This window comes from Zalophus californianus, chromosome 5 (assembly GCF_009762305.2).
Source record: "Zalophus californianus isolate mZalCal1 chromosome 5, mZalCal1.pri.v2, whole genome shotgun sequence".
Taxonomy (NCBI): Eukaryota; Metazoa; Chordata; class Mammalia; order Carnivora; family Otariidae; genus Zalophus; species Zalophus californianus.
This window is the reverse complement of record NC_045599.1, coordinates 149,477,055-149,503,496: the sequence shown is the minus strand read 5'-3', so window position 1 is coordinate 149,503,496 and position 26,442 is coordinate 149,477,055. Positions and strand designations below refer to the sequence as shown.

At 53.6% G+C, this 26,442-nt stretch overlaps 1 protein-coding gene across 2 annotated transcripts; it reads right to left on the bottom strand.

The window, feature by feature from the left end:
• Positions 1-18,634: 18,634 nt before the first annotated feature.
• On the bottom strand, positions 18,635-25,635 carry MED10 (mediator complex subunit 10). Of its 2 annotated transcripts, XR_003522090.2 has the most exons (5): positions 25,441-25,635; positions 24,119-24,202; positions 21,359-21,461; positions 19,664-19,833; positions 18,635-19,263 (listed from the first exon to the last, which is right to left on the bottom strand). XR_003522090.2 is itself a non-coding variant. In XM_027605668.2 (4 exons), the coding sequence occupies exons 1-4, from the start codon at positions 25,560-25,562 to the stop codon at positions 19,165-19,167; spliced, it is 408 nt and encodes a 135-aa protein (XP_027461469.1). In that variant the 5' UTR covers positions 25,563-25,635; the 3' UTR covers positions 18,635-19,164. The 2 variants fall into 2 exon arrangements, 1 of the variants encoding a protein (XP_027461469.1); XM_027605668.2 differs by lacking the exon at positions 19,664-19,833.
• Between the last annotated feature and the right edge of the window lie 807 nt (positions 25,636-26,442).

The window sequence follows — 26,442 nt, the reverse complement described above, 5'->3', positions numbered from 1 at the left end:
TTTTGGTCCCAGGATGATTCTGACAATATTATCTGCCACCCCCAAAAGCAATATTGTACTGTAAATGCAATATGCCTGGGGCCTGGACAGTCATCTCTAAATTAAAGAATTTTCTTTTTATGGCTGGAACCCTAAAATCACGTCGGCCACTGGTTGAGGGCAGGGAAGGGGAGGTGGAAAAGACACAGGATCTGAAACCTTCTGATAAAGAGGCAAAGTAGACCTGCTGTAGAGGGTCACTGTTGCTCTTGTTCTGTCTGTGCCTCATTTTAGAAGAACTATGGAAGGGCATCCGTTTGCTAATACCAGAGAGCCCTCACTGCAGCCATACCCAGGCTCAGTAAACACATCTAAGCACAAATGCTCATAAGTGGGCTGTCAATCACCCTCACCCACATGGCAGACTTCTGGGCTCCAGAACTGTGAGCCAATATATTTCTGTTTTTTCAAGCCCCTCCCTGTGTGGTCATTTGTCACAGCAGGCACAGGAAAGTAATACTCCAATGAAGTGGAAAAAGAAAGAAAAAGTGAGACCTAATGATGCCTGAGCATCCCCAGGGGAAAAAAAAAAAAAAAACAAGGCAGAGTGGCTGAGCCCATGGAAAGGCCCCTGGAGAGGGGGTGCAGGCCAGGCCAAGGCGGCAGACCGCAGCTGCATGGGGGCTCTTCTGAGCCTGGAGGGCAGGAATCTCCAGAGCGGGTGTTGGCCGGTGGTGCAAACTTCTCCTGGGATGCCCGGACCCCGGCGGGGGCAGATAGATGGGTTTAATCGGGCTATGATGTTTCTGACTGCGTCCCAGTCAGAGGGAAGAGGGCAAGAGACTTGAGAGTGCTTAAGAGGAGTGCTCCTGGGGAGAGCCACGGAGTCCAGTGGCACAAGAAGGGGTGCAGGGATGGGGAGCCGCAGAGCAGACACGTGGTTGGATGAAGGAATCAGAAGGAAGCCTCCAAAAGGGTAGGCAGGCGCCACAGTGAGGGAACACCAGGGCACTGGGCGGGTGGAGGAAGGCATCAGAGGGGGCAGTCCGCACGGAGATTTTGGAGGCCAGGGCATTGCGGAGAGGACAGGCCCAGAGCATGGCCCCGGAGGATGTGGTCCAGGTGGGCGGGGGGGCCATAGCCAGTGCTTTAAGGAGGTCACAGAACTGAGAGCAGGCATCCCATGCCTTATCCTCAAGGAGCCCAATGACATAAAATGGGGACGGAGGGAACATGGAGGGGACACAGGTGGGGATGGGGAGAGGCCCGCAGGCCAGGCATGGGGGCGGGGGGCACCTGCCGGGAGGGGCTGCGGACTTTGAGGACGAGACGACGTAGGGAAGAAGCGATGGGGAGCCAGGAGGGTCCCCACTCCTCCGGGGACCACACACATGAGAGACGGAATGCCCTGCCTTTGAGAAGCCTCAGATGGAGGCTAATTCTGCCAAGCAAGCCTTCCGTTCCCTGACGAGGCTTCTGCACAGGTCTCTGGAGTTTGAAACGAAATGCATTAGGGAGAAAATGGGCACTGATCCTCACCCACGGAAATTCTAATACCCCCACAAATGTATGACTCAGCAAGAGAGAAGCAGCTTCCCAATCTCTCACTCCATGGCATATTCCAGAAGCTTTCAAGAAGCTTCTCTTAAGTCTCCCCCTTATAGATGACCTAGAGCTAGGAGTCTGTCCCATTCCAAGGGATGTCTCCTGGGTCCCTATTGTGTGACATTAGCTAGGGAGGCAAGTGAGGTGCAGAGCCCCTCTGTGGGAGACCCCTCGCCTGTGGCTGCTCTCTGCAGGGCGAGCAGGTGGGCCCGCGCTCCAGGTGCCTGGAGGGTCTCCCATGCTGCTTCCTGCTGGGCTGCTCCTGGAGAGGGCTGCCCCTGCTGCCCAGAAGCGCGGCTCAGCCCCAGGCCCAGCTCCTGCAAGGGCAGGGCCCTCCTGCTGCCCTTTAGCTGAAGCCCTCCCCTTCCTTCCTTCTTGCCCATGGCTGTCCTGGAAAGCACTCACCGATGGAAAGTTCCAGAAAGAGTCTAGAAAGGGCTGGATCCTGCTGCTCTGTATGAGCTCGAGGGTACCACGAGAATAAGATCCCACCCCTCTGTGGAAGCCAAGATGGTCCTGGCTGGTGGGAAATGAATGACCTCAGGTGGGGGAGACTCTTCCAGGCAACCGCAACTTACTACAATCTTAGCAGTTTCAACAACACAAATTTATCTTCAGGTGCCATTGGTTAGAACTCCAGAAAAGGTCTCACTGGGTGGAACTCAAGGTGAGAGCAGGATGCATTCCTGTCTGGAGGCTCTGGAGCAGAATCTGTCTCCTGGCCCTTCCACAGCGTCTCCAGGCTGCCTGCATTCCTCGGCTCGTGGCCCCTTCCTCCATCTTCAGTGAAGCAACACTGCATCTCTGTGTCCTGTCTCCTCTACACTCAGTGTCTCCCTCCAACTTTCTTCTTCTGTCCCCTATCCACTTTTAAACTTGTGTGATTGCATTGGACCCATCCAGATAATCCAGGCTAACTCCCTATGTTAAAGCCAGCCCACTAGCACCTTAATTCCATCTGCACCCCTGATGCCCGCTCATCACTAACCTAACACAGTCATAGGTTCCAGGGATTAGGGTGTGCCCATCTCTGCTGGGCTGTTATTCTGCCACACACCCCAGAGGCAAGCTCTTCCCTTCTCCAAGCCTCTGCTATTCCATTTGGTTCCTGGAACAGCAAGGAAAGAGGGGCTTCCCCAGCATCACCTGCATAAGTCTAACATCATTATCGAGAGTCCCTCCCCATGACACTTGCACAGCTTGGTACAGAAGGCAGCATCATCAACAAGTCATGAGAGCTCTAGAAACACAGTTGCCAAAAAGCCTGAAATTCTAAAATTCACAATTAAAGACTGGAAAGTTTCTGCAATTTGTGCCTGGGTCCCAAGTTGACTCACCACCAGGAGAACAAAACCCCACCAGGATTGGAGCGGCTTGTGCTCCAAGGCAGAGACTGTGGAGGAGCAAGAAGGGCAGGGCACAGCAGACCCCAGAGCAGAAGCAGGATGAAGATGTGGCCGACATTCCTGCCAAAGGGCTTTCCTCATAAGAGAAGGAGAACAGCTGAGGGCCAGCCTGCACCCCTTCAAGAGCCACTCGGGACAACTGTTAGATGCGAGGTCATTGCTTCCTAATGTACCGTGTTCACCTCGTCCTCAGCCAAAACTCTTATTTTCTTCCCAGCAGAGGGGAATGAACTAACGCATATTAAGCACCTATTAACGGTGCTTTGCTTACTTTGCTCCTCCTCCTCCTAATATTTTGCTCCTACTACTCCAGGTGCTTTGCCTACTTTGCCTTCAGGCATTGCTAAAAATGCAGACCTGGGTCCAAGAACCAACTGGTAACCGGGTGTAAAATCTTAGCAGCCAATTCTTCCACGATTCGACACGCCCCCACCCCGCCCTGCCACCATGATTTTCAACCAGGGGCAATGAGTGCACCAAAGAGACAAAAAGCATCAGGATAAACACGGAGTGCTTTCCATGCCAACAATTTTGCTCAATGCAAATAAATTGTAACTTCTCTTATTTATAGTAAATGCAAGCCTAATAAGCTATAGAGTATTCATATTTTTTAAATGAGGCAAGAAATCTTGTTTTGTTTTGTTTTTAATCTGCTGAAGCAGGTCTTTTATCCCTGCTTCCAGACTATGAATCCGGGCCAGAATCCTTCTCTGATGGGAAGAGATGTTTTGGTGAAAAGGTCTGAAGACACTGAGCAGTTGCCCGTGCCCCACTCCTGCCCAGCCACAGTGGTCCGACACGCTGAAAGCCGTGTCCATCTGTGGCCTGTGAGCCTCTCCCCAGTATAACTGGAAATGCCCACAGGACTGGGCTCAGGCTACCTACGATTACGTTTAATTTCCTCTCAGAATATAGTCCAGTGTTTGTGCTCATAGGGACCCGAGGCCAGCTCGAGAAGTCTTCCTCGGTGACATCTGGCTTGGATCAGTGGGGCTCGCTCATGGATCTGAGCTCAGTTGCCGGGTGAGCTGGGGGCTGGCCGGTCCCGGATGGCCTCAGCTGGCTATCTTGGTCTGTTCCACGAGGTCTCTGATCCTCCAGCACACGAGCCCTGAGCTGTTCACAGTGGCGACTGGGCAGGGTTCTCAGGAGACAGCAGAAGCACAGGCAGGCCCATGTACACTACGCTTGGCAGAGCATCACCTCTGCCACCTTCTATTGGTCAAAGCAAGTCATGAGATCAGCCCAGATTCAAGGAGCAAAAATACAGACTGCAACCTCTTGATGGAAGAGCATCGAAGTCACATCGCAGACAGGGAGGGATCATTGCAGCCATTTTTTGCAACCATGCAGTTTTTGCTCTTCGTCCATGCTTCAGTCCAGAATCTCTAGATTAGAGCTTCCTCATAACGGTTCCCAAGGAAGCGCAGTTGAAGGCTCCTTAGACTTATGCGTGTGTGTGTGTGTGTGTGTGTGTGTGTGTGTGTTTGTGTGTGCACGAATGTTTGCTTAAGGAAGAGCGTAGGGATTTTAGCACTATTTGCAAGAATGAAGCATTTGTCAACCGCAGTTCCCTGACTGGAGATTCCATGCATTCCTTACATTCCCTGCCACCACCAAAACACATCTTCATGCTGGGTCCTGTGTCCTTTGTCAACAGCTGCCAGCCTTTCTCTTTTCTTTTTAATTCGCTCACTAGGTATTCTAGCTCTATCTAGCCAGGAAAAAAAAAAAGGACCATACCAGACAGTTCAAGAGACAGCATTTAATATGGAAAACTGGTTGCAAAGGTGTTAGAAGAGATGGAAAACCAAACCATGAGGATTGGCCAAAGCAGGAGAACCCTCCCCCAGGGATGGAGGGGTGCCAGAAAGAGAAAGAGGTAGGTGTTAGCAGAGCCCAGAGGCCAGGCCATCTGTAGGAGCTGGGTCCTCAGGAGGGGCTGCATGGGGAAAGCTGGAACCACAGCCAATACTCAGCGGCTGCCAGAGATACCTCCTGGAGCCCAAGAGAGGAGACAGGGTCCAGGGACACCTCCCGGAGCTGACAGCAGAAGAGAGACTCCCTGGCTGGTGCAACCCTCCTGCCAATGTCCACCGTGGGCCAACCCAGGCCAGGAGCCAAGCTGTGTGCAGGGACAACCTATCTCCGTAGCTAACAAGGAAGGGCTGTTTCTCACTCTGCTCCACCTCACCTGCCCATCATTCCTGGGTCTGAGCTGAAGAGCAGGTGTGCTGTCCTCACGGCGGACAAGGGTAGCGACAGCTCGCCAAGGACCACCACGTGGGGCTTTGCTGGGCCCTGCAAGTGCCCCACATCCCCTCTGCCCCACTTTGTGGGATAAGGCAAGTCACATGGCCGGCCCAACATGGACGAGAGAGAGAGCTCCGCCTCCCCAGAGGGGCACGGTCAGCCCCATGGCCACAGGCAGAAAGGGCAGTTGTCTTCCTTTCCTGTGGCTGCAGTAAGAAAACACCACAAATCTATTTTCTTACAGTGCTGGAGGCCAGAATTGTGCAATCAGTCTCACTGGGCTACAGTCAAGGAGTTGTAGGGGCGGAAGGGGGGGCTCCTTCTAGAGGTGCGAGGGGAGCATCCTTTTCAGCCATTTTCTGCTTCTGGGGCTCCCCACATTCCCTGGTTCACAGCCCTCCCTCCTATCAACCCAACCTCTTCCTTCCATTGCCACTTGCCAACCTCCTCCTCTGAGCTCCTGCCTGTCTTTTCCCCACAAGGACACGTATTCTGGGCCTGTCTAGATCATCCAGATAGTCTCCCCATCTCAAGATACTTAACTTCAGCCCATCTGCTGAGTCTCATTTGCCATGAGACTAGCATTCCCTGGTTCTGGGGGTTGGGGCCTGGACATTCAACCTCCACAGGAGCAATGGCTCGCTCCACCAGCAAGGGCTGTGGAGCAATGCTGTGTGGAGGGCCAGACTCCTGCACCAGAGAGCAGAGAGGAGGAAGGGTGGTAAGGTCTTCCAAAGCCTCCTCCAGCCCTCTTCTTCATCAAGATCACAACTGCTGTGATGCAGAAATACAGGCCTTGTGTGCAGAGGGACCCCCATGCCACCCATGAAGCGAAGAAATTCACAGGTCCTTGCCTGCCACATGAGCTCATGGAGAGTCTATTGCTACAGCTTGTGCACTCTGATGGATGACATGAACACTGGTCATCACTCAGGTCTCCTACCTCTGAACGTGTTGTGTTTATGCCACACTGGCCAAGAGCTCCAGCTCCAGAATCCATCTGCTGGAGCGCTATGACTGAGGGCCTGACTTCCTACAGGCAGTTCACAACATGGCTGCTTGCATCTTCAAGGCCAGTGGAAGGGAGACGGAGTCTTAGATAACATAACGTGGTCTTGAGAGGTACATGCCCTCTCCTTGGTTATATTCTATTGGTTAGGACTCCAAGGTTCCACCTACACTCAAGGGGGAGGGCAATTCACTGAGGATCATCTTAGGGTATATCTGCCAGACATGGAGATAGAGATAGACAGGTAGGTAGGTAGGTAGGTAGGTAGGTAGGTAGGTAGGTAGGTAGATAGATGATAGATAGATAGATAGATAGATAGATAGATAGATAGATAGATAGGAGTTCATTCAAATGAAAAGTTAATGAGAAGACCCCAAAATATATTATATTGGAACTAGCAGCAGACATGAGATAACTTGTTCCTCATAGAGCAAAATTAAAACCAACAGAGGAAAGCTGCAGGCAAACACACTTTGCTCACTACATAAGAGAAGGTTCTGACAATCCAGCGTCCAGAGGTGGAAGGAGGTGGTGGCCTGAGGAGGGACCAGGTCCCTTCCCTTGGCGTTCACAGAAAGGCCATGTGGACATCAATGCTATTCGGCAGGATCTCAGCAAGCATTTGCGGTGCGACCTGAAGGCCTAGGTCTCTTCCAGCTCTAGGTGCCAATAAGTCGAACTTTCTATCTCCAAAGTCTTGAGAATGGATTCCTTCCAAATAAAGAGACACCGGCCCATCAAAGATACCGAGTTGAGAAGCAATCATGGCTTTGCAGGATCCCGGCAGGGGTGACTATCTCTAACGTGCTAACCCTGGCCGGTAAGACAGCAACCAGGCGACGAGTCAGTGTTTGGGTGGGAGATAAAGGTGGAGGGGTGATCCACACCGGGGTCACTGACACCGGAAACCAAGGAGAAAGACAAATCTAACATTTGCTCTACAATTGAAACCAAACAAACATTTAAGGGACTGATAGGGGGTGCTCTGAATAAGACAAGTAGTCGGAGTGGCTAAGAGAGGAACCTCAAAGCATCTCAGAGAAGGTCATTAACACAAGCCACGAAAGAGCCACGGAGCTGAGAAGCTTGCTCCTGCTGGGCCGGGCAGAAGCATGTCTGATGTTTCCTGCCCCACAGAAGCCTGGGAACGTAAGTGCAGAATCTTGCCTCTGATAAGGCCCTAGCCCGGGACTGGGAGCAGCCTGCCCCCCACCCCCCTGCAGCCCGCTCTCTTGCCCTCCTTTCTTGCTGCTGGAATCGCTCACCTCTGGGTGGATTTTAAAAACACCTCTTTGTGCCATCTTGAGAGACAACCTTCTGCACCCACCCCAGAGCTCTTCTTGCCAAGTCCGCCTGGACCTCGGCCTCTTCCGACTGAGTGAGGGGTCCCGGGCACTACACCCGCTGCGGCCCCCAGCCCGGGGTCGGAGCCGCGTGCAGTGGGCATGGACTGGGGCCCAATGAGGCCACGGGCCTGCGCCCTCAGAGGACATCTCCGGAGGCGGGCGGCCGTCTGCTCAGAGGAGGGGTCACGATAGGGCAGTTTTCCCTTTCCCAGGGGGAGGTTACAGAGCAGTGCCGCTTCGCTCCCACTATAAGAAACCGGGACCGCTCCTGGCTCCTTGGTCCCAGGGGCCCCCTCCGCTGTGGCGAGGCCACGAGCACAGGCGTGTTTCTGGGCGACCCCGCGGCCCAGGCTTCACCCACAGCCTGACGAGCACGCGCTAGATGGCCCGAGCCGCGGCACCAGCCGCAGAGGACGGTGGGTTCTGCTGGCCCAGGGCCTCGGCCGGGGCCTTCAGCCTTCCTGGACTCGCTTCCACAGGCGAGTGGGGTGAGCAGCGCCTCCCACTCGGGGCTGTTGTGACAGTAACCCTCCTCAGTGTTAGTTCCCTTCTGCCCCACCCCCCGCCCCCCGCCACCCTTCCTGGAAGGTTTCTACATGCATTGACATCTCTTCTCCTCCACTGTGGGTGATTGTCTGACCTACGGCCCACCCCTCGCAGACATCACACACAGGGGGAGGGAAGCAGCCAGAAGGTCCAAGAGCAGCCCTCCGAGCCCACGGCCTCCTTTGTGTCAGACCCGTGCAAGGCTGCTGGCCATGGGTCATCCGAGGCCAGCTGGCTGGAGGAAGGCCAGACGGTGGGGGGGGGGGGGGACATGGGTAAGGACAGAGAAATGAGAACAGAGCTGTGAGATCTGGCCACTTAGATCGACACGGCTCCTTTGATCCCAAGAGCACCATGGGAGCTCAAGGTTACTTCCCACGAGCAGGTAGCAGCCCTCGGTGGGCTGTGTCCCCAGCTTAGTGGATCACCATAACTTCCAGGAGGAGGGGGAGGAGAACAGGGGCAGGTTGGGACAGGTCAAGGTTCACATGTATGGCCAAAGCAGGTATTATTTTGTGAAACCTTGGGTATATGGTCCTGGATGGGGATGCAAACTTTATTCCTTTCCATTCACAAGAGTGAAACTATTTGAAAGCAGAAAAGGAGGTATTGGCACTCGCCCCCACCTGACCTTGGCATGAGCCAGCCAAGTACACACAGAGCCATCCTTCACCTTGTTCCAACCACTGCTCCGAGCCCCACGGAGTCCAGCGCCGGCTTGGTCAGCCTCTCCGTCCCTCCTTCCCGGCACACCTGCTGTGCTGGGCAGCAGGAATCTGGGCTCCGGTGTTTGGAAGGCAAGAGGTGGTACATGTCTCTGTTTCCCTTGGCTAGCTGCAGCCCTCGCTCTTCCCCAAGCACTCCCAGGGCTCTCGGGGACCCCCAGAGCAAGTCCCAGTTTGGGGAAATGTTCACGACTATTCGGGAGAACTAAGAAAGTAAGCATGCCTATGGTCCCAGCATGCATACACAATCACTGGAAGGACACCCAGATAATTTTAGTCTTAGTGGTTGGCTTGCTTCAACAGAGGGGCCTGAGCTCAGTGACACGGGGGTCAGCCTGGGCTCAGGGCTTCCAAACTCGATTCTGGGAGAGCTCCTTGGGGCCCCTCTTTGGATAGGAATTCGGCAATAGTTATCAAAATGTATATTACATGTAATTCCCCTTCAAGAAATTAATCTCAAGGGACAGCCTCAGATGCTGTTGATCCTGAACAAAAGTGCATCCTGGGGCACTGTGGCTAGAGCAAAGAGAGGAGGGCCCGAAGGCCACTGAACTGAGAAAGAGTGGGTACTGGGGACGGGGCGCTGCCTGCTAGCCGGAGGGAGCCCTACACATGCTGATAAGGGGTGGTCTCCAGAGATGCGGTAATTAAAAAAAAAAAAAGGAAATGCTGAATCGTGTGTATAATGTGATCCTATTGGTATTTTTATAAGCATAAACGTGAATATATGCACAGGGAATTTCCAGTTTGCTGGAAGGTATATGTCTTTAATAAGGAAGACACTGGGGCTGAAATGCACTGTACACACCGTACCATTTGCATTTTTCAGTGTGGAAAACGAGCGTACGAAATAACGGGGCACTAAGTGTGCTATCTGCTTTTGCTCACTGTATAACATTTGTACAAACAAGACTATTGAAGCTTAACAAGAGACGCAATAAGAAAAACTGGTCCAAATCGATACTGTTTAACCGCCTTATGTATGTGGGAAGGCTGTGCTGACTCTGTGCTGAGAGAGACTCTGGATGCACGCTGCAGACAGTGAATAAATGGTCATCAGTAATCACAGTGATAATGGCCTCCATTTGCTCCTGCAGCACAACTGCTTTCACAGTGGGGCATGATAGTCTTCTCAAGATGGGCATTCGATGCTCTCTCACATCCTGAACTGAAAGGGTTCAGACAACAGTTTACATAAAAGGCCCATCTTCTATTTGCTCTGTGCCTTAATTTCCTAACTCACCCTCACCCGGGGCCCCAGCTGCTTCTTTCGATTAAATCCGTAGACAACTGTGTTAGCATCCCTTTGGGACGCAGACGCTCCAGTCTGTGCACACTTGCAAATTAATAAACAGGCTGCCCAGCGGGTGCCTTAAAATATGTGCATCATCCCTTAATATAGTGCCACGTTAACCGAAGGGTCCTGCAGTGTCGCCTGGGGTGCACATGGAGAGAGCGGGAAAGAGAGGGCAGGCGCCAAGGGGATCAGTCTCTTCTTTATCCTGAGCTCATCTCACACTCAGTCCCTCCCTGGCAGGGCAGCTGAGAGCGTCTGGACAGAGCTCAGGGCCTTCTCCAGGGGAAGGGTGGGAGGCAGGGGAGAAGGAAAAGGCGGGGTGGGAGGGCTGCAGACGCTGGGAGTGCCCAGCGTGCAGAAGGGAAAGCACGAGGAGTAGGAAGGTAGGAAGGGATGATGGCAGAAGAAGGGGAGAAGCTGAGAATGCAGGGGCAGCAGGCTCTGAAGAGGCAGACGGCTGTCTCCTGGGCCCCTCCTCCTCCCCACCTCGCTGCAGGAAGCATTTAGAACCACTGAGCGTGGGAGGCTCTTGCAGCCCGGGACCCAGGAGTCCTCTGCCTGGCCTCAGAGGGCCAAAGCCAGCACGCTCCCCGCTTTCCCCTCCTGCGAGTGCACTTGGGCCGCAGCAGCATCTGAAGCCACTGACTTCGGACTACATGCGCTGGGGCCACGGTGAGTCCAGAAGCAGAGGTGTGGCATGGACCTCAGGCAAGGCACTGCCCCTGCCACTCAACTCCCGGACACCAGGAGGGATGGGCCGCAGGCTCCACCTCCGCTCTTAGTCTCTGCCGTCCACACTCTTCCCCAGCACCGCAGCATGAGCCTGGGGAGGGCCCTGTGTCCTGACCTCCTTCCACATGCCGTCGCTGGAGGGGGGCATCATGTAGCTTTGTACCTTTGGCTCTTGATGCAAAAGACCCCACGTATTTGCCAAGTACACTAAACTGGAAAAACTCACAGCCCCGCATCTGGGATCTAAATTTACTTACAAGAAATTTAAAGTTTGGCCTTAAGTTACCCCTTCAAGTAAGTTTCTGTGGGAAAGAGCCCACATCGGCGCCAGGGATGTAGAATCCAGGTCTCTGTCTTGAATGTGCCGAACAGGCCCCGGAGGTCACCTGACAGCTCCCTTTCCCAGGCCCCTCCCCTCTGGTCTGTCTGTGCTCCACAGGCCGCGAAAGCTAAGATCTAGCTCATCTCGCCTCCCTTGCAAATGGGTGGCCAAGAGACCCCATCGTGGCCAACGAGATGTGGGTAGAAGACCCTAAGGGAGACGGTCCCTCCAGAAGGAAATGGCAAAGCATCTACAGCAGAAGACTTTCTGCCTATCACCCTTTGCCATCCTCTTCTACGTTCTCCCAGCCTGGAATGCAGACGTTGTAGCCGGAGAGACAGCACCCATGTTGTGATGTGAGGGCAAAACCACTTGCTGAAAGTGGCAGACAGAAAAGCAAATCAGCGTGGAGCCTGGTTGATGCTTGGGAACAGCCACAGCTGTTCTGGGCAGACACCTGGAATTGCCGTCACGGGAGAAAATCTAACCCCTATCTTTTTTCACTTATTGTTAGTTGAACCTTCCCTAATTTGCTGCCTACCCACATGAAACACTAGATAAAGGCTGATAATGACTGTAATTAAATAAAACTGTAATGAAATACACATGCACATACATGCATATATAATCATTTTCAATGTATATTTAAATTATCAAATGGGATATGTTATATAAAATTGTCTTTCAATTTTAAAGTATTACTGATGTTGGTATCCTGCGTAAGACGGCTCACCCCTAAGAGCCTTTGAAACGTCAAAGGTGGTGGGAAAAGTGCTTCTGGATCCTTGTGAGAAATCCTGGCCTGGGGGCCGGGGCGGGGGGCGGCGGGGGACTGCTGTTCCCCAACAGAAACGAAGAGGTGGAAAAGTCCTCTGGAAACGGAGATTCTCACAATCATGCTTGTCTCGCACACAGGCACCAAAAGGCCTCGCAGAACATCACTGGGTCACATCCCACCAGGGTCTGATGGCAGGAGCCCAAGAACAACTGACAAAATCTCGAGCAGAGCAAGGGGCAGGGACAGAGCGGAAAACAAAGGGCCGTGCGTGGCGAGTCCGAGCTCCGGGAAAGCCGCTGCAGCCCCGGGCCCCATGAGGGATGGGCCCACCTATCTGCCGCTTAGCTGATTTCGCATTCTGCACCAGATGATGCTATAAATAAAGCCAGGGATAAATATTCCATCGGCACATCCCTTGTCTCCACAGCCTGCGTGTTCAGCTGCAGTGAGGCCGGACCCCCTTCCCACCCTTGTTATCCCTGTGGCTCCTCCATAAGAACGGCCAGGAAGGGGGCTCCTGTGACCCCCACTGGTCTGTGCCCCACCTCGGGGTCGCAGCCAGCCTGTCTCCTCCCTTCTGCCCAGGACTGCGAGTTGAGGCTAGAGAAGTTCCAAGAAGATAACAAAGGACCTGAGCCTTGGCTTCTCTAAGCGGGCTGTTGCCCACCACGGAGATGCCGCAGGACCACCCTCCCCGCCCCCCCTCCCTCTCCTCCCCCTCCCCCTCCTCAGGCCAGGACTAAGCACCGCACTAGGCAGATGCGCTGGGCGTAATGGACAAAATAATCAGACAGTTGCTCTGGGAACCGAGACCAGCAATCAGACTGCATCAAATTAACAGAGAAATAAGAAAAGGGCGTGACTCTTTGGTCATTATCGGTTGACTGATTATGAGCATGTGCCATGCACTCAGAGTGAACAGGTGTGCCCTGGCGGGGCCTCCGTCAACACTGCACCACAGACGGGCCGCCTCAACACCCGGTACCCAGTCCTCAGTTCTGGAGGCTGGAAGTCAGCCATCGGGGTGCTGGCAAGGTCGGGCCGTGGTGAGAGCCCTCGTCCGGGTTGTAGACAGCCAGCCCCGCCCCCTGCCACCATGTCCGCACGGGGACTTTCCTTAGCGCGTGCGTGCAGGCAGACCAAGCCCTCCGGCGCCATCCATCCCGCTTGTTAGGGTCCTACCTGGGACCTCACTCCCCGCCCTCCCCACAGGCCCCATCCTGCAACACCATCACGTCGGCGGTGAGGCCGCGCGCGCGAGGGGGGGCACAACTCAGCGCGAGCACGTGTGTACGTGTGCGTACATGTGTGTGCGCACACAGCGCTCACGACACGTTCTCCAGGGTACAAATACGTGTGCATATGTCTGTGTGGCTCTGCTGTACTGACAGGAATCACATTGTTTTGTCCCCTCTACCGCTTCGAGGCCACCATCGAGAGCTAGAGACCTGGGCCTGGAACAACCCCACGAGGGGCTCCCTGAGGTCCCCGCGATCTGCGTGGCTCTGCCCCAGGCAGGACCGGTGCCATCCTCCGAACGGCTGACTGCCACTGGCACCTGCGACCCCGCCCCCGCCCCGCCCGGCCATCGTGGAACATACCCCGCCACGCCAGCAGCAGGAGCAGCCCCGGCCCCCTGGAGCAGGAATCAGCTTCGGGGCGGAGCTGCTGCCCACGCAGTCCCTACCGCAGGCGGCTGTCCCCCCAGCCCCACTGAGCAGGCTGCAGGCTGCACGCGTGCACAGAAGGCAGGCGTGCGTCCCCGTGAGATCTGTACTCGCAGCTGAAGATGGCCCTCGAGTAAGGTATGTCCTCAGCCTCTACTTCCAACACGTTTTACAATGAAATGCACATGTGCGTCCCACATCTCTGTGTTCGCGGTACACTTACCAAAAAACAAGAACCCACTATAAATGTTCACTTTCAGAGACCGTGTTGATAAAAACGACCAGCAGTAGCTTGTGTGTCATGTGACACCGGAGAACGTGTATCCTTGCGGCAGGACAATAGTGGGGAGGCTCAGCATCCAAAGGAGGAAGTGCGGCTCTGGTCACTTCTCATCCCCTTTGCTCCATCCTACGTGAGCCTATGCAGCAGTGCCGCGGAGGCCGTGAAGGCCCTCCGTGAACTCCCTCCCCGAGCTCCCCAAGCTGCCTGAGCTCCCCCAACACTGCAGCCAGGCTCAGGCTGCCTGGCTCTGCCAATTCTCTTAGGGACCCGGCCTCAGCACACCTGCAGCAATGAGGTGCTGCTGCTGCTGTGTGTCTGTGCATCTAAGCCTTCAGCTTCGAAACTTCACTGTCACCCACGATGCTTCTTCCTTATCACCAAACCAGAAGGTGTCTTTTTTCTCTTCTTTGCATGTTTTTCTTTAAAAAAATAAAAAAAATGATCTTATGGGAGAGGGAAGACAACAAATAGCCTTCTGTCTCTACCTGGACACACACAGCTTCACTGTCTTCACCAGCCCTTGGTATTCTTTTTTTAAAGATTTTATTTATTTATTTATTTATTTATTTGACAGAGAAAGACACAATGAGAGAGGAAACACAAGCAAGGGGAGTGGGAGAGGGAGAAGCAGACTCCCCGCAGAGCAGGAAGCCTGACGTGGGGCTCAATCCCAGGACCCTGAGATCATGACCTGAGCGGAAGGCAGACGCTTAACGACTGAGCCACCCAGGCACCCCCAGCCCTTGGTCTTAAACTCTCAACTCATGGCCAGCATCCCCTGAGAAGAGGGGGCTCAGTCACATGGGCATTAGTCGAGCTTTGCAAGGATCTGGGGGTACAGACATGGCAGTCCCCCAGCAGCAAAGCCTGGACACTGGACAGCTGAACCTGCCAAAAAGGGGACAGTGGGGGGGGGAATGGTGCCTCCCCAAAAGCTGTGTCCATGCAGACCCTGTAACTGTCACCTTCCTTTGAAAGAGTCTTTGCAGATGCAATTGAGACTCTTGAGATGAGATCATCCTGGATGGTCAAGGGGGACTAAGTCCAGCAATAAACATCACGGTGAGAGACACAGTGGTGAGACACGTGGAGAACAGAAAGCCATATGAAGACAGGCCGAGATCAGAGGGAGGCGGCCCCACAGAACACCTGAAGCCAGCAGAACCTAGAGGAGGCAGACGGACCCTCCCGAGCCTCCAGAGAGTGTGCAGCCATGCCAACACCTTCATTTCTGGTCTCCGGAACCATCAGCCAAATTTCCATTGGTTCAAGCCGGCCAGTTTGTGGCGCTTTGCACAGGCAGCCACAAAGCTCCCTGGGGCAGCAGGTGCCGTGGAGCGGGGACGTGCGCTGACAGCCCTTCCCACTCCAAGGACCCTCCTCACAGCCTGCTCCCATCCCTGGAGAATCCTCAGCTCTCCCTGGACCTCTGCAGAGGGACTGATGAAAATTCTGACATTAAGACAGAAATTAGGTCTTGGACACGTCTGTTTCATAAGCTTACCACGTTTCATCGCGTTTTGCTTTATCATGCATCACAGATTTTGCGTTTTTACAAAGGGAAGGTGGGGACAACCCTCTGTCCAGCACGTCTATCGGCCCCATTTTTCCAAAAGCATTTGTTCACTTTGTGTTCCTGTGTCACATTTTGGTCATCCTCACAGTACTTGAAACGACTTTTTTATTATTCTGTTTATTACAGGGATTGGAGATCAGTGATTATGACTTGCTGGAAGCTCAGATGATGGTCAACATTTTTCAGCAATAAAGGATCTTTTCATGGTCCGTACATTGTTTTTTTTAGACAGAATGCTACTGTACACTTAACAAACTACAGTATAGTGCAAACATAATTTATACGCACCGGGAAACCAAGAAACTTCCTTGGCTCTCTTTGCTGCAGTGGTCTGGAACCCAACCCACCATATCCGAGGTGCGCCTGTGCCCCCCAAAAAGATGAAGGACATTCTATCTCTGCATAAAAGTGGGCTTAAGGTTTTTTGTGTTTTGTTTTCTTAACCACAGAGACAGCATAGGTGACCAGAATGGGGGTTTGAAGCCCCGGTCCCACACATGAACCAGGGCCAGCCTCGTGCTGGTACAGAGATTCAGGCACGTACCATCACAGGTGACTGGGCTTTTGGGTTGGTTGGCTGATCTGTTCTGGGAAGCAGTGGGGAGAAGAGCTTAAAATCGAAGAAGGACCTGGCAATTCGAGGGGCGGGGGGCAGGTGGCCCATGGGTAGGCATGACAGAAAAGGCAATCACAAAATGGTCAATCCTGCATCTGGAGGAGCCCACTGGTTATGGTCTGAACTGATCAGAAGCCCTGGGGAGCAGCCTAAGGCCACAGGAGAGTGAGTTCAGGTGCGTGCCTCCTGAGTCTGAGGTGGGGTCTTGGACCTTCCGGTGGAGAAGTCCAGGGGACAGTGCGCAGGAGATCCAGGTCACGCCTCCATGGCGAGACTACAGGACAGCCGCCTGCGGAGCCCCCAAGGCTCCTCTGACCTCACGAGAGTGACAGATGGGGGTTCTCGGGGAGGGACGGCCCAGCAGCTGGCAGAAGATGTGAGTGCGTCCGGCTCTCACGAGGACCACAGCGCCCGCCCAGCCATGAACCCAGGGACACAGCAAGGCGACGTTGCAGCATCCCGAGCTGCGATGCCGACGCACTCGGGATCCGCTGCAGTGCTCGTGGTGTCACACACAGGCGAGAGTTAAAGGTTCCCAGGCAGCCCGGCCACACACCCAAGAGGGAAAGATGATCCCAGAAAGAAGACTGGTGAACAACCCAGTGAGCTGCCCCCGCGGGGCCTGGGGAAGCAGCCCCACCACCTGTGGGGCGGTACACTCCCCCTGCCCCTCCTCCAGACAACACCCCCCCCCACCCCAGCTGATGAAGACACATTCGGCCCAAGGTTCAGACATCAGTATTAAAGGGCCCAAGGCCACAATGCTTCCCAGGCCCGGTATGTGAAGAGCGCCCCACCACCAGTTATGTCCTGTGAGCCTCAGAGCCAGGGGCGGGAACTCCGAGGCCTCTGGCCACACCAGGCAGCACTGCAGAGGGGATGGGAACACAGCTCTCACGGAGGCCGGGACAAGACCACCAGCACCCAGGAGTCATGGTGCCATGTTCTGACATGGACATGGACAGTCCGGGGCATCTGCCTACTAATGTCCCAGCGGCAGGGGAGTGCTGTGGCTCACCCGCTCGGCAGGTGGCCTGAGTCGCAGCTCTGCCACTCGGCCTCCCGGTGCCCTAGTCCCTGCTCTGAAATCCGCAGCTCAGGGACCATGGTGAGGGTGACTGAGGGACTCATGGGGACAGGGTTTGGGAAGCGCTCATGAGCCATGCCCCCCGGCCCTCATGTGGCAGCTGTTAGTCAAGGGTGGCCGCAGGCCGGAAAACCAATGCAGGAGGGGGCTGGTGGCTCCGGGACCTCCCGGCCTGGGAGCACCCCTTATCTAAAAGACCTGTCCCCAGGGTGCGGCTGCCTTCCTGGTGTAGTTTCGGAGAACCAAACTGCTAACAATGCAGTAGCAGCTTCCTAAGGAGTCTGGCCCCTGACTCTGGGCAAGACTGCCTTGGGGAGGGATGCCTGGGCTCAGTCCTTAAGCGTCTGCCTTCAGCTCAGGTCATGATCCCAGGGTCCTGGGATCGAGCCCCGCATCGGGCTCCCTGCTCCGCGGAAAGCCTGCTTCTCCCTCTCCCACTCCCCCTGCTCGTGTTCCCTCTCCTGCTGTGTCTCTCTCTGTCAAATAAATAAAATCTTTAAAAAAGAAAAAAAAAAAAAAAGACTGCCCTGGGGAGCAATGGCATGCCCAAGTGCCCCCCAATTCCAGAAGTGAGTCAGTCAGTGAAGGATGGTGAAAGGTGGGCTCTGACACCCCCAGCCCCGACTACCCCACTCACGGGACACAGCCCACTGGAGCCCACACCACGCTACACCCTTATACTGCACACAGGTGGGGCGGCGGGCGGGCAGAGTCCTCAGTGCAGTGGTTGTCGGATCCAGACAAGGCCAGGGTGCACACTGACAATGCAGGTTCCTGGGCCCCAGCCTAGAGCCTCGATTCCATAGGACCCAATTTCCTTCTTTCTTTTCTTGAGAGAGAGAGCCTGACACAGGGCTGAGATCACCACCTGAGCCAAAATCAGAGTCTGATGCTTAACTGACTGAGCCACCCAGGCGCTCCAGGGCCCACTTTCTAACAAAGAAGTCCAGGTCACCCGGTTGCAGGTGGGCTGCAGGTCACTCTTGAGAAATGCTGCCTGCCGTCCGCCGTAGGCCTGTGACTCAGAACAAAGCCCGGATCACAGCCCATATCACAGCCGGATCACAGCCAGCGTTGCCCCAAGTTTACCAGGAACACAGGCTCCCAGGGCCATCGGGACAGGCCTAGACAGAGTGTGCAGCTGACCCACAGGATGTGTGCGCCCTCTGCAGTGAACACGCAGCCCTGGGGGGCAGGTCCCTAGCGTCCATGCATCCACCTCCCTCAGTGTTTGTCCCGCCCTCCAGAAGACTGGCTGCGGGGGACCAGAGTTCTGCCTAAATGCCTGGAGGACAAATTTTATGAATATTATTCACACTTTGGGGAAGTAATAATTGACTGTTTACAAGATACACTGTACTATACTATAAAATGTTATAAAAATAATTACATGGAATAAATCATATAAATACTTAAAGGCTTTATTGTATGCTTATGTCTAATTGAAATCCATGTAAACAGTTACACTGAACACATTCTTTATGCATCATACTTGAAAATATAAGACACCAACTTAAAGTACTTCTTAGATTAAGCCAATTTTTCTTTTTTCTTTTTTTAGCTTTCTTTGACACCATAATAAAATGGAAAAGAAACAGTACATAAAAAGAAAACCATTAGGAAGTTTTAAAAACTTAATGTACCTAGCATAGTTAATATTCTCAAGACTACTCTGCCAGGAAGAATCAAATGCATCGCACTCAAAGACGTGCACTCCGGGCCGTTTGAGAACTTTCGGACCGAACAGACGCACATCAGGGACAGAGGGGCAGCCAGGGCACAACTCTGCAAGCCCTCCAGGCCCCGCTGGCCCTCAAGGCCGAGGACAAGGACAGGGCAGCTGGAGGACATGGGTGCCACTGTCAGTCACAGCCTGCCTGAAGGTCACGGCGACTCACACTAGACCAGGAGGGTCTTCAGGCGGCAGGACGATGAAGTTAGGAAGGGGGGTGGTCCTCCCCTCGGATGCTTCGATACTTAGCCATGTCTTCAGGAAATACTTTAGAAAGTTCTTGAATCAACAGACTTTTAAATTTCTGAGAAGAAAAACATACAACATCTTTGTTTGTGACCCATCACTCAAGTGAAAGACACTCCCCACCCCCCAAAGCCTCCAACTCAGCAGAGGGCAGAGCGTGCTTTCCCTCCGGGCAAGCAGCCGTTCCCACACGGCCAGCTCATCTCCACGGAGGCACTCGGGACCCTGGCTGCCAACAGATGCCCCCGAGCTTGGAACTGCATCAGAGCTACGTGATGAACTATGTGAAAGAGAAACGCTCAGTCCAACATAAAATAAATCCCCCAAATAGAGAAAGCCCCTCTCGTAAGGCGCCAGCCACGCACACAGCTGAAAATGACTTTTGTAGACAATACACATAACAGGAATCAAGTAATATTTAATTAAGCAATTATTAGCTCAAACGATATCAAACTCACTGTGTGCAAACAGCTGATCAAAGCTTTCAGAGCACCTGGAAACCTGTCTACTCCACATGCTGCGGCTTCTTGATCCTATTTAACAGCATAACATGTGTTTGAATCCGATCTTAAGAGCAGCTAAGTATTGTCTCAAAAGCTCTTCGTCTAAGTCACACTGAAACGCAGCACTACAGATACGAACAAAAACACAGCACGTAAGAAAACATCCTCCAGGGACACCACACCTCCGCATACAACCACCGTGTAAGCTGCGACTTTCAGAAGTTTGAATACATGGTCCACAGACCAACCAAGGCCACAGAACTGTGCCACAAGACCTGCACAGATCCCAGGTGACGCAGACTGCCAGCGAGCGCAACAGAAGCCCACTGAAGGCGACTGTCCCGTGCGTCACCACCAGCAGGCGCCCCCACACCACAGCAGGCAGCACGGGGAGCCCAGGCACAGGGAGCCCAAGCAGAGGGCCCACGGCCCGCGACAGGGGGATGTCTGCTCACTCGCATGACAGCACAGTCAGCCGGCTAGCGATCAAGGCGGCATCCCGTCCCGAGGGTGACGCTGAGCTCAACAGCATCTAGGTCCCAAAGTGACCAAACAGAAAGGAAGCTGCAGGTGCCCCACTGACAACCACCGAATCACCACGGGAGGGCCTGCTACTGAGCATCGGTATGGATCACCCGGGGGGACGGAAGCCCTGCGACCCCAGGGCAGCCTGTGACAGACACGGCACTGTCACCCTGACAGAGCCTCTCTGCTCATTCTCCACACTGGGCCAGAGCGCCCCAAGCCCGGAGGTCAGTGCGCAGCCATCCCTGCACACCTCGGCCACCGGCGAGGAGTTCTCCGGGCACGGTGCATCTGAGGGAACACCACACTCGTGCCGAGGGGTCCTGGAGCCTATGCAGCTGTGGACAAGCCGAAACAGAGGGAAGAGGAGAGGGCATCTTCATCAGGATTTAGGAAAGGCTGGTCTGCAAGGCCTCTCTGAGAGGCGACACACGCTGAGCCCGAAGGACAGTTGGTGTGCAGAGAACACGCCAGAGTTTCACACAAAGAAATGGAAGGAGAGGGGTCCGGGGGATTCCCGGCAGCAGACACGAGGCCCGGGAGGCAGGAGGGCGCTCAGTGCGAGGCCAACACACGCGGGGTCGCTACAGGGATGGCACCGGCCAGAGGAAAAAACCACACACACACCCCAACTGAACCACAGTGCAGTCAATTTAAGACAAAAACAAAACCAAAACGAAAAACCCTACATATTTCATGTTCACAATGCATGGAGTTTTCTAGTCCTCATCAAAGCAAAGAAACACACAGAAGTTCTCTGGAGAACTGCAGGACGGGGGACAGGGTCCGAAGGGGTCTGTACTCAGGCGCGGGAGCCAAGCACCGGACAAACAGGAGGGAATGATCCAAATGCGAACAGTGAGCCAGCGCCAACAACAATCATGGGAATCAGCCCGGACTTCCCTCCGAGGATGGCTACACTCTGCTGCCCTGTGTTTGCCCCCACAAGGCTCCCGGAGAGCTGACCTCATTCACTGCCCGTTACACCCAGAAATCTCAGCTGTGTAACCATGTGAGACAGTTTACATTTTACCAAGTATGGAGAAAAACAACAAGGTCTATTAGCCAAATTTGCTCTGTGAGTGTTTATGTTCTGACCCTATTGTCTGCTTCTAAGAGACTTACCTTCATTGTGTCAATCTTGCCTTTGACTTGTTCATTCTTGGCCAGAGCCCTCTCCAGGCACTCTTTGGTGTAGAGCTGGGGGTTTCGTCCTTGATCTATGTATCTGGAAACATGAAACATCTCAATTAACATTCTCATGGCCAATACTTATTCTCAACGTTTTCTGACGGGGAAAAAAGTCAGCTCTGTATAACTGCACGTGGCCCTTTTTAGACGAAACTGTGTCCAGGAACCACGTGAATTAGGATTCTTCCATTTATGCAAGTACAGATGATTTGATTTCATATGACTTCTAATCATGTGAATAACTCACGAAATCAAGGAACGATCACTTATAACCAAGCAAGTTCGTGGCCCTACGACTTTACAGTTTTAGCATTTGTGATTTTCCAACGGTTTCAGAGCCACTACCCCTGATCTTCACAATAACCTGTAAGGTCAGGCAGTTCTTGACAGGGTTTCAGGGCCGGGGTTTCAGGCTGAGCAACAGCGGGGAGCCGGCCAAGACACAGCCTTGGCTCCAGGTGCACCCCATCGGTCCCTGGGGGTACCCTTCAGAGAGGAGCCTCAGGGCTGCGGGAGGGGGTGGGGAGCTACAGGCAGGACAGCCCCAGCCCTGCCAGCCCCAAGATCATTTACAAACTGGTCCACCACTTTTTGGGGGTGGGGGTCCTGATATACTACTTTCCTAAATACACCCAAGTAACATGTATTTAACAGAGATTCTATCCACTTATTTCTAAACTACAAAACTGTTTTTGAAATTTTTGACACTTGTCCCCAAAACGCCTTCATTAACCCATAGACTACATCAAGGATACTACCTAGATGAATATCCACATTTACCACCAGTGGGCCACCTGCTTGCTTCTGTACCTTACAGACCTTCATATCCTTCAGCTGAATTGAATTATTCATTACAAAGAAAAAGAAATCACCACCACCAAAGTCCAATTTACACTCCAGTAGGAAAAAAAAAATAGTCACTTCAGATCAAAAACACTTAATACCATTAATGGCATAAAAACGCCTTTAATTAGGACAGGTAACAAAAAAATCAGTAAGTCACATGTTCTAGAAATTCCATTTTACTGCAAAGTTTTTGAAATGATGGAATGAAAGAAGCAAAATTATGGTTCATTCTAAATAAAATACATCCATTTCTGAAGGAAACACCTGACAGGCTCGAGTGTCCTAAACAAATAACCATCTCAACAGCAACAGTGTTCGGACAAGGCTCTTTTTCTAAGGCCCAAAGGCTGAGGGCCACTCTGACAACACATAAGCCCCAAGTTCTGAACAGAAGGTTCAAACTACAAAAGGTGTAGTTTTATCTTTGCTACAATGTGTCCGAAAGTGTGCGCTGAAAAGGCCACTGGGGACCCGGAAATGTCTCCTGCACCATGCACATCGATGGACAGTTTGCATCTGCAGCTTATCAGAGCTCAGAAGCCAGCTCAGCCCCAATCCCCAGATGAATCTCAACCACCCCTTCTGCCCACCGGCTGTGGCTGTGCCTGTGGCTGTGGCTTTGGTGGCCCAGGCTTCACTGCCTGTGGCCCCTAAGCAGTCTTTCCCCAACCCCCTTGCCCTCATTTGCCCTTGAGTCACTGGGCATCTGTCAGTACATCCATCCCACAAGTTCAAGGCCAGAGCAGCACTACTGAGGATACTGCGAGGAAGACCAAGCGGCCTCCAGCTGCACACACTTCTCAGGCAGGCGGCCACCGAGTCAGGAGCTACACCACATGCACAAGACCTTCACTCCCACCTGCACCCGGAGAGCTCGGTGGGCGCACGCGACACCATAGCCAGCAGGTAAGGACCGAGCCGAGACCAGGAAGAGTACAGCCCTGTGTCCTGGGGGGGGGCAGCTACTGAGCTGAGCTGTAACTAGGCCTCGTACCTCTGACCCTCTGCTACATAAGAAGGTCACCTTTCCCTTTACTGTTCCAGGAAATCTGGTGACTTACATTTGTGGTCGGGGGGGTGGGGTGGGGAACGACTGTTTGGCACAGAAATCCGGGCTGGCCAAGGAGGGACAAGTCCAGAATTTCAGTCTTAACTCTGACACTTAGTAGCTAAACAGCCTATTGCAGTTACTTACCAGTTCTTCACCCTTGAAATCAGTGTGATAAAACCTGAATGAAACCAACCTGAAAAGTTTATTTCCTGAAGGCGTTCTCTGGGCCACAATGGTGAAAGGCACACACCACTCTCCAGCAAAAAGCAGTGACCAGCCTTCCCAAATTTACTTGGCCTAAGAACCACCCCCTTTTGATCTGCCCAAAAGAGCAGATATTTACCATCTCCTAGAATTAGCACTCCCAGGGCAATTTGGAAGACACCACACCAAATTACTTCTCAGGTTGTTTCTGCCTAGGTTTTTTAAATTTATAATAGAGCCCATATAAGACTTCCTACCTCTCAAGAAAAAAGTGATATGGCTGCCATTTTGTCTAAGCAGGGCTTTGAGAGCCTATGATGTTTTTCATATATTTAATAACCCTTTATTCACATGTAACTCTTTTTCAACAATACGATATTGAGGGTTTTTTTTTTTTTAATTTTTAATCCTATTAAAACATAAGCTCCCTGAGAGCTGGTGTTTTTGTCTATTTTCTTCACTGGCTTATCACCAGCACCTAGGCTGTGCCTGCCACAGAGCAGGCACTTAAATGCCAGTGTTGAAGAACTTCCGTCATTATAGCACAATAAAACAAGAATTACACTCAAATGAGTATCAAGAATGATACTTACTCAAAAACTTCTAAAGGCACGGTAATGTCATGAAGCTGCTGCCTGCACTTATCAATATCCTGTAAGCCAGTAACGATAAAATTCCTACGGGAAAAAGCAAAAATGGGGCACGTGGTTAATGCAGATGATAGCAGGACCACCACCCGGCTGGCCATTGAGAGCTCCACACAAGTTCCTTACACAAGCAAGGCGAGTAGCTCTTTGGTTAGCTACAGAATTCCTAGGAAAGTTTTGGGGTTAGAGAATACGCTCAGATAGCAGATCTTCTTTCTGAAGTAGAAGTGTCAATATTGGGGGATAGAAACCAACCTTTCTGAGAATCTGATGAAAATTATCGATCTTCTCTCAAAAACAATTACCCTTATATGCAGCTGGTTTTGTGTGCGGTTATCAAGGAACACCTGGGGCAGTGGACCCCCACCTGACCCATCCTCCAAACCTCAGAGGAGGAAAGCCTTCCCTGCCTGGTTTAATTGCAGCTCCACTCTGGAGCCTAAGGAGATCTAGGTTTGTAACACAGGGTGGCAATCATGTTTGATGTCCGAACCTGCTGTAAAGCTGGGAGACCTTCTTCAGCGCATTCATTCTGTGCGTGTTTGCCGCTTGTCCATCCCAGCACTAGCCCCAGCACCAAGGCCAGCATCAGGCTGTTGCCAAAAAAATTACTAAACGTTCTGCACCCTTTCTCACCACCATCCCCCTTCCGGTTCCTCCACATCCAGGACTCCTCAGCAGGTAGTTCCACAACCTTCTCCTTCGGGGCCCCAGTTTAGCGCACGCCCCGTGAAGTCGGCCTCCTCTGGGGACATGGACTGAACTCCCCAAAAGGACCCAAGAGAAAACTCTGGGAGTCACGCGCGCGCGAGGGAGGGCTTTATCAGGCCCAGAAGATGAACCATCTGACCATGACAACGTCGCCAAATGGGCCCTCAAGCAAAAGTCCCAGCAAAGCAAAGCGGGAGGGAAGAGGCCCGGCCCGCCATCTGTGCGCAGCCTGGGGCGGGCCCAGGCCCAGAGGAGGGCGGCGGAGAGGCGCGGCTCTCGGCCAAGCCCCAGGCCCGCCCCCCACCCCAGCTCCACTGCCCTGGCTCCCCAACCCACCCCACCCCTCCCCCCGGCTCCGGCCCCGGCTCCCCACCCCACCCCACCCCCATCCACCCCTCCGGCTGCCCGGCCCCGGCTCCCCGGCCCCACCCCCGGCACCCTGGCCTGGCAGCCCACCACACCACTCCCTAGGCTCCCGGGCTCCCCGGCCCGGCTCCCCCGCCCAGCGCCCGGCCCGGGCTCCCGGCAGACGCCGACGGACTCAAGCCGCCACTCACAGCTTCTGGTTGAGCCCGGCCTGGCTGCTGGGCTGGAAGTCACTGACAATGATGCCTAGCTGCCGGATGTTCTCCACAAACTTCTCCAGGTGCTCCTCCAGGTGGTCGAACTTCTCAGCCATGGCCCTGCAGCAAACACCTACCCGAGCGTGGTCCTGCTCCGCCGCTTCCTGCTTCCGCCCGGGCCCGCCGCCACTTCCGTTTCCTCTGGCGGCAGGAGGCGGGGCCTGGGGCGGGCAGGCCTGGGGCGGGGCCTAGGCGCTGGGCGGGGTGGGCCCGTGGGGGCGTGGTCCGGACCCTGGACAGGCGTGGGGGGCGGGGCTTGAACCCGGGGCGAGGCGGACGTCATCTCGGCCCCGCCCCAGCCCTGAGCCGCCCAGGTGAGTGGGATCTTTCGGGTGTTAGTCCACAGGACTGCCCTGCATGCTTTGAGGGCCACCAAGAGCCAGCGGTGGGGATCTGCGAGACGTCGTTCTGCCTCCACTGGCCCTGGGCAAGTCCCCTAGCCACTGAGCCTTCGTTCTTGTCCATAAAATTACAATAATGAGTGCGGACGGCTACTTGAGCTTAGACTGGTAACAACTGAAGTACAGCAGGCAGTGCTTGGAAAGAGTAGCGTATGCCCACGAGGAAAATCACCTCTTTTTTCCTGAATATACAAATTACAGGTACTCATTGTAAATAATTAAAATACAGGAAAAAATATAATGAAGAATGGGGAAGAGAAACCTGAAATCCTGCCCTCTGACATAAGCCATCTTTGAGATCTTAAAGACCCACCATTCCTGCATTTCTTGATGCTCAGGGTCCAGCCAGGCCTCTGCCTGCTCCCCTGGAGGCTGGCCTCCCTCAGTCGGGCCCAGGCCCTCTTGGAGCCACCCAGCCTTGGTCCTGACCCGAAAGGAAGCTCAAGCGGGGCTTCAGACCTGTGACTTTCCCGTTAGTGATCTATCTGCCTTCCCGAAATGAGTACATTAGCAGCCGGGACAGCTCATGGTGACT

Excerpts from the sequence above, each read along its gene's own strand:
- MED10 (XM_027605668.2), bottom strand. The coding sequence starts at position 25,562 with ATGGCTGAGAAGTTCGACCACCTGGAGGAGCACCTGGAGAAGTTTGTG. Across the intron at positions 24,203-25,440 it reads GCCGGGCTCAACCAGAAGCT|GAATTTTATCGTTACTGGCT; the intron begins GTGAGTGGCGGC and ends TTTTTCCCGTAG. Across the intron at positions 19,264-21,358 it reads GCAAGATTGACACAATGAAG|AAATTTAAAAGTCTGTTGAT; the intron begins GTAAGTCTCTTA and ends TTTTCTTCTCAG.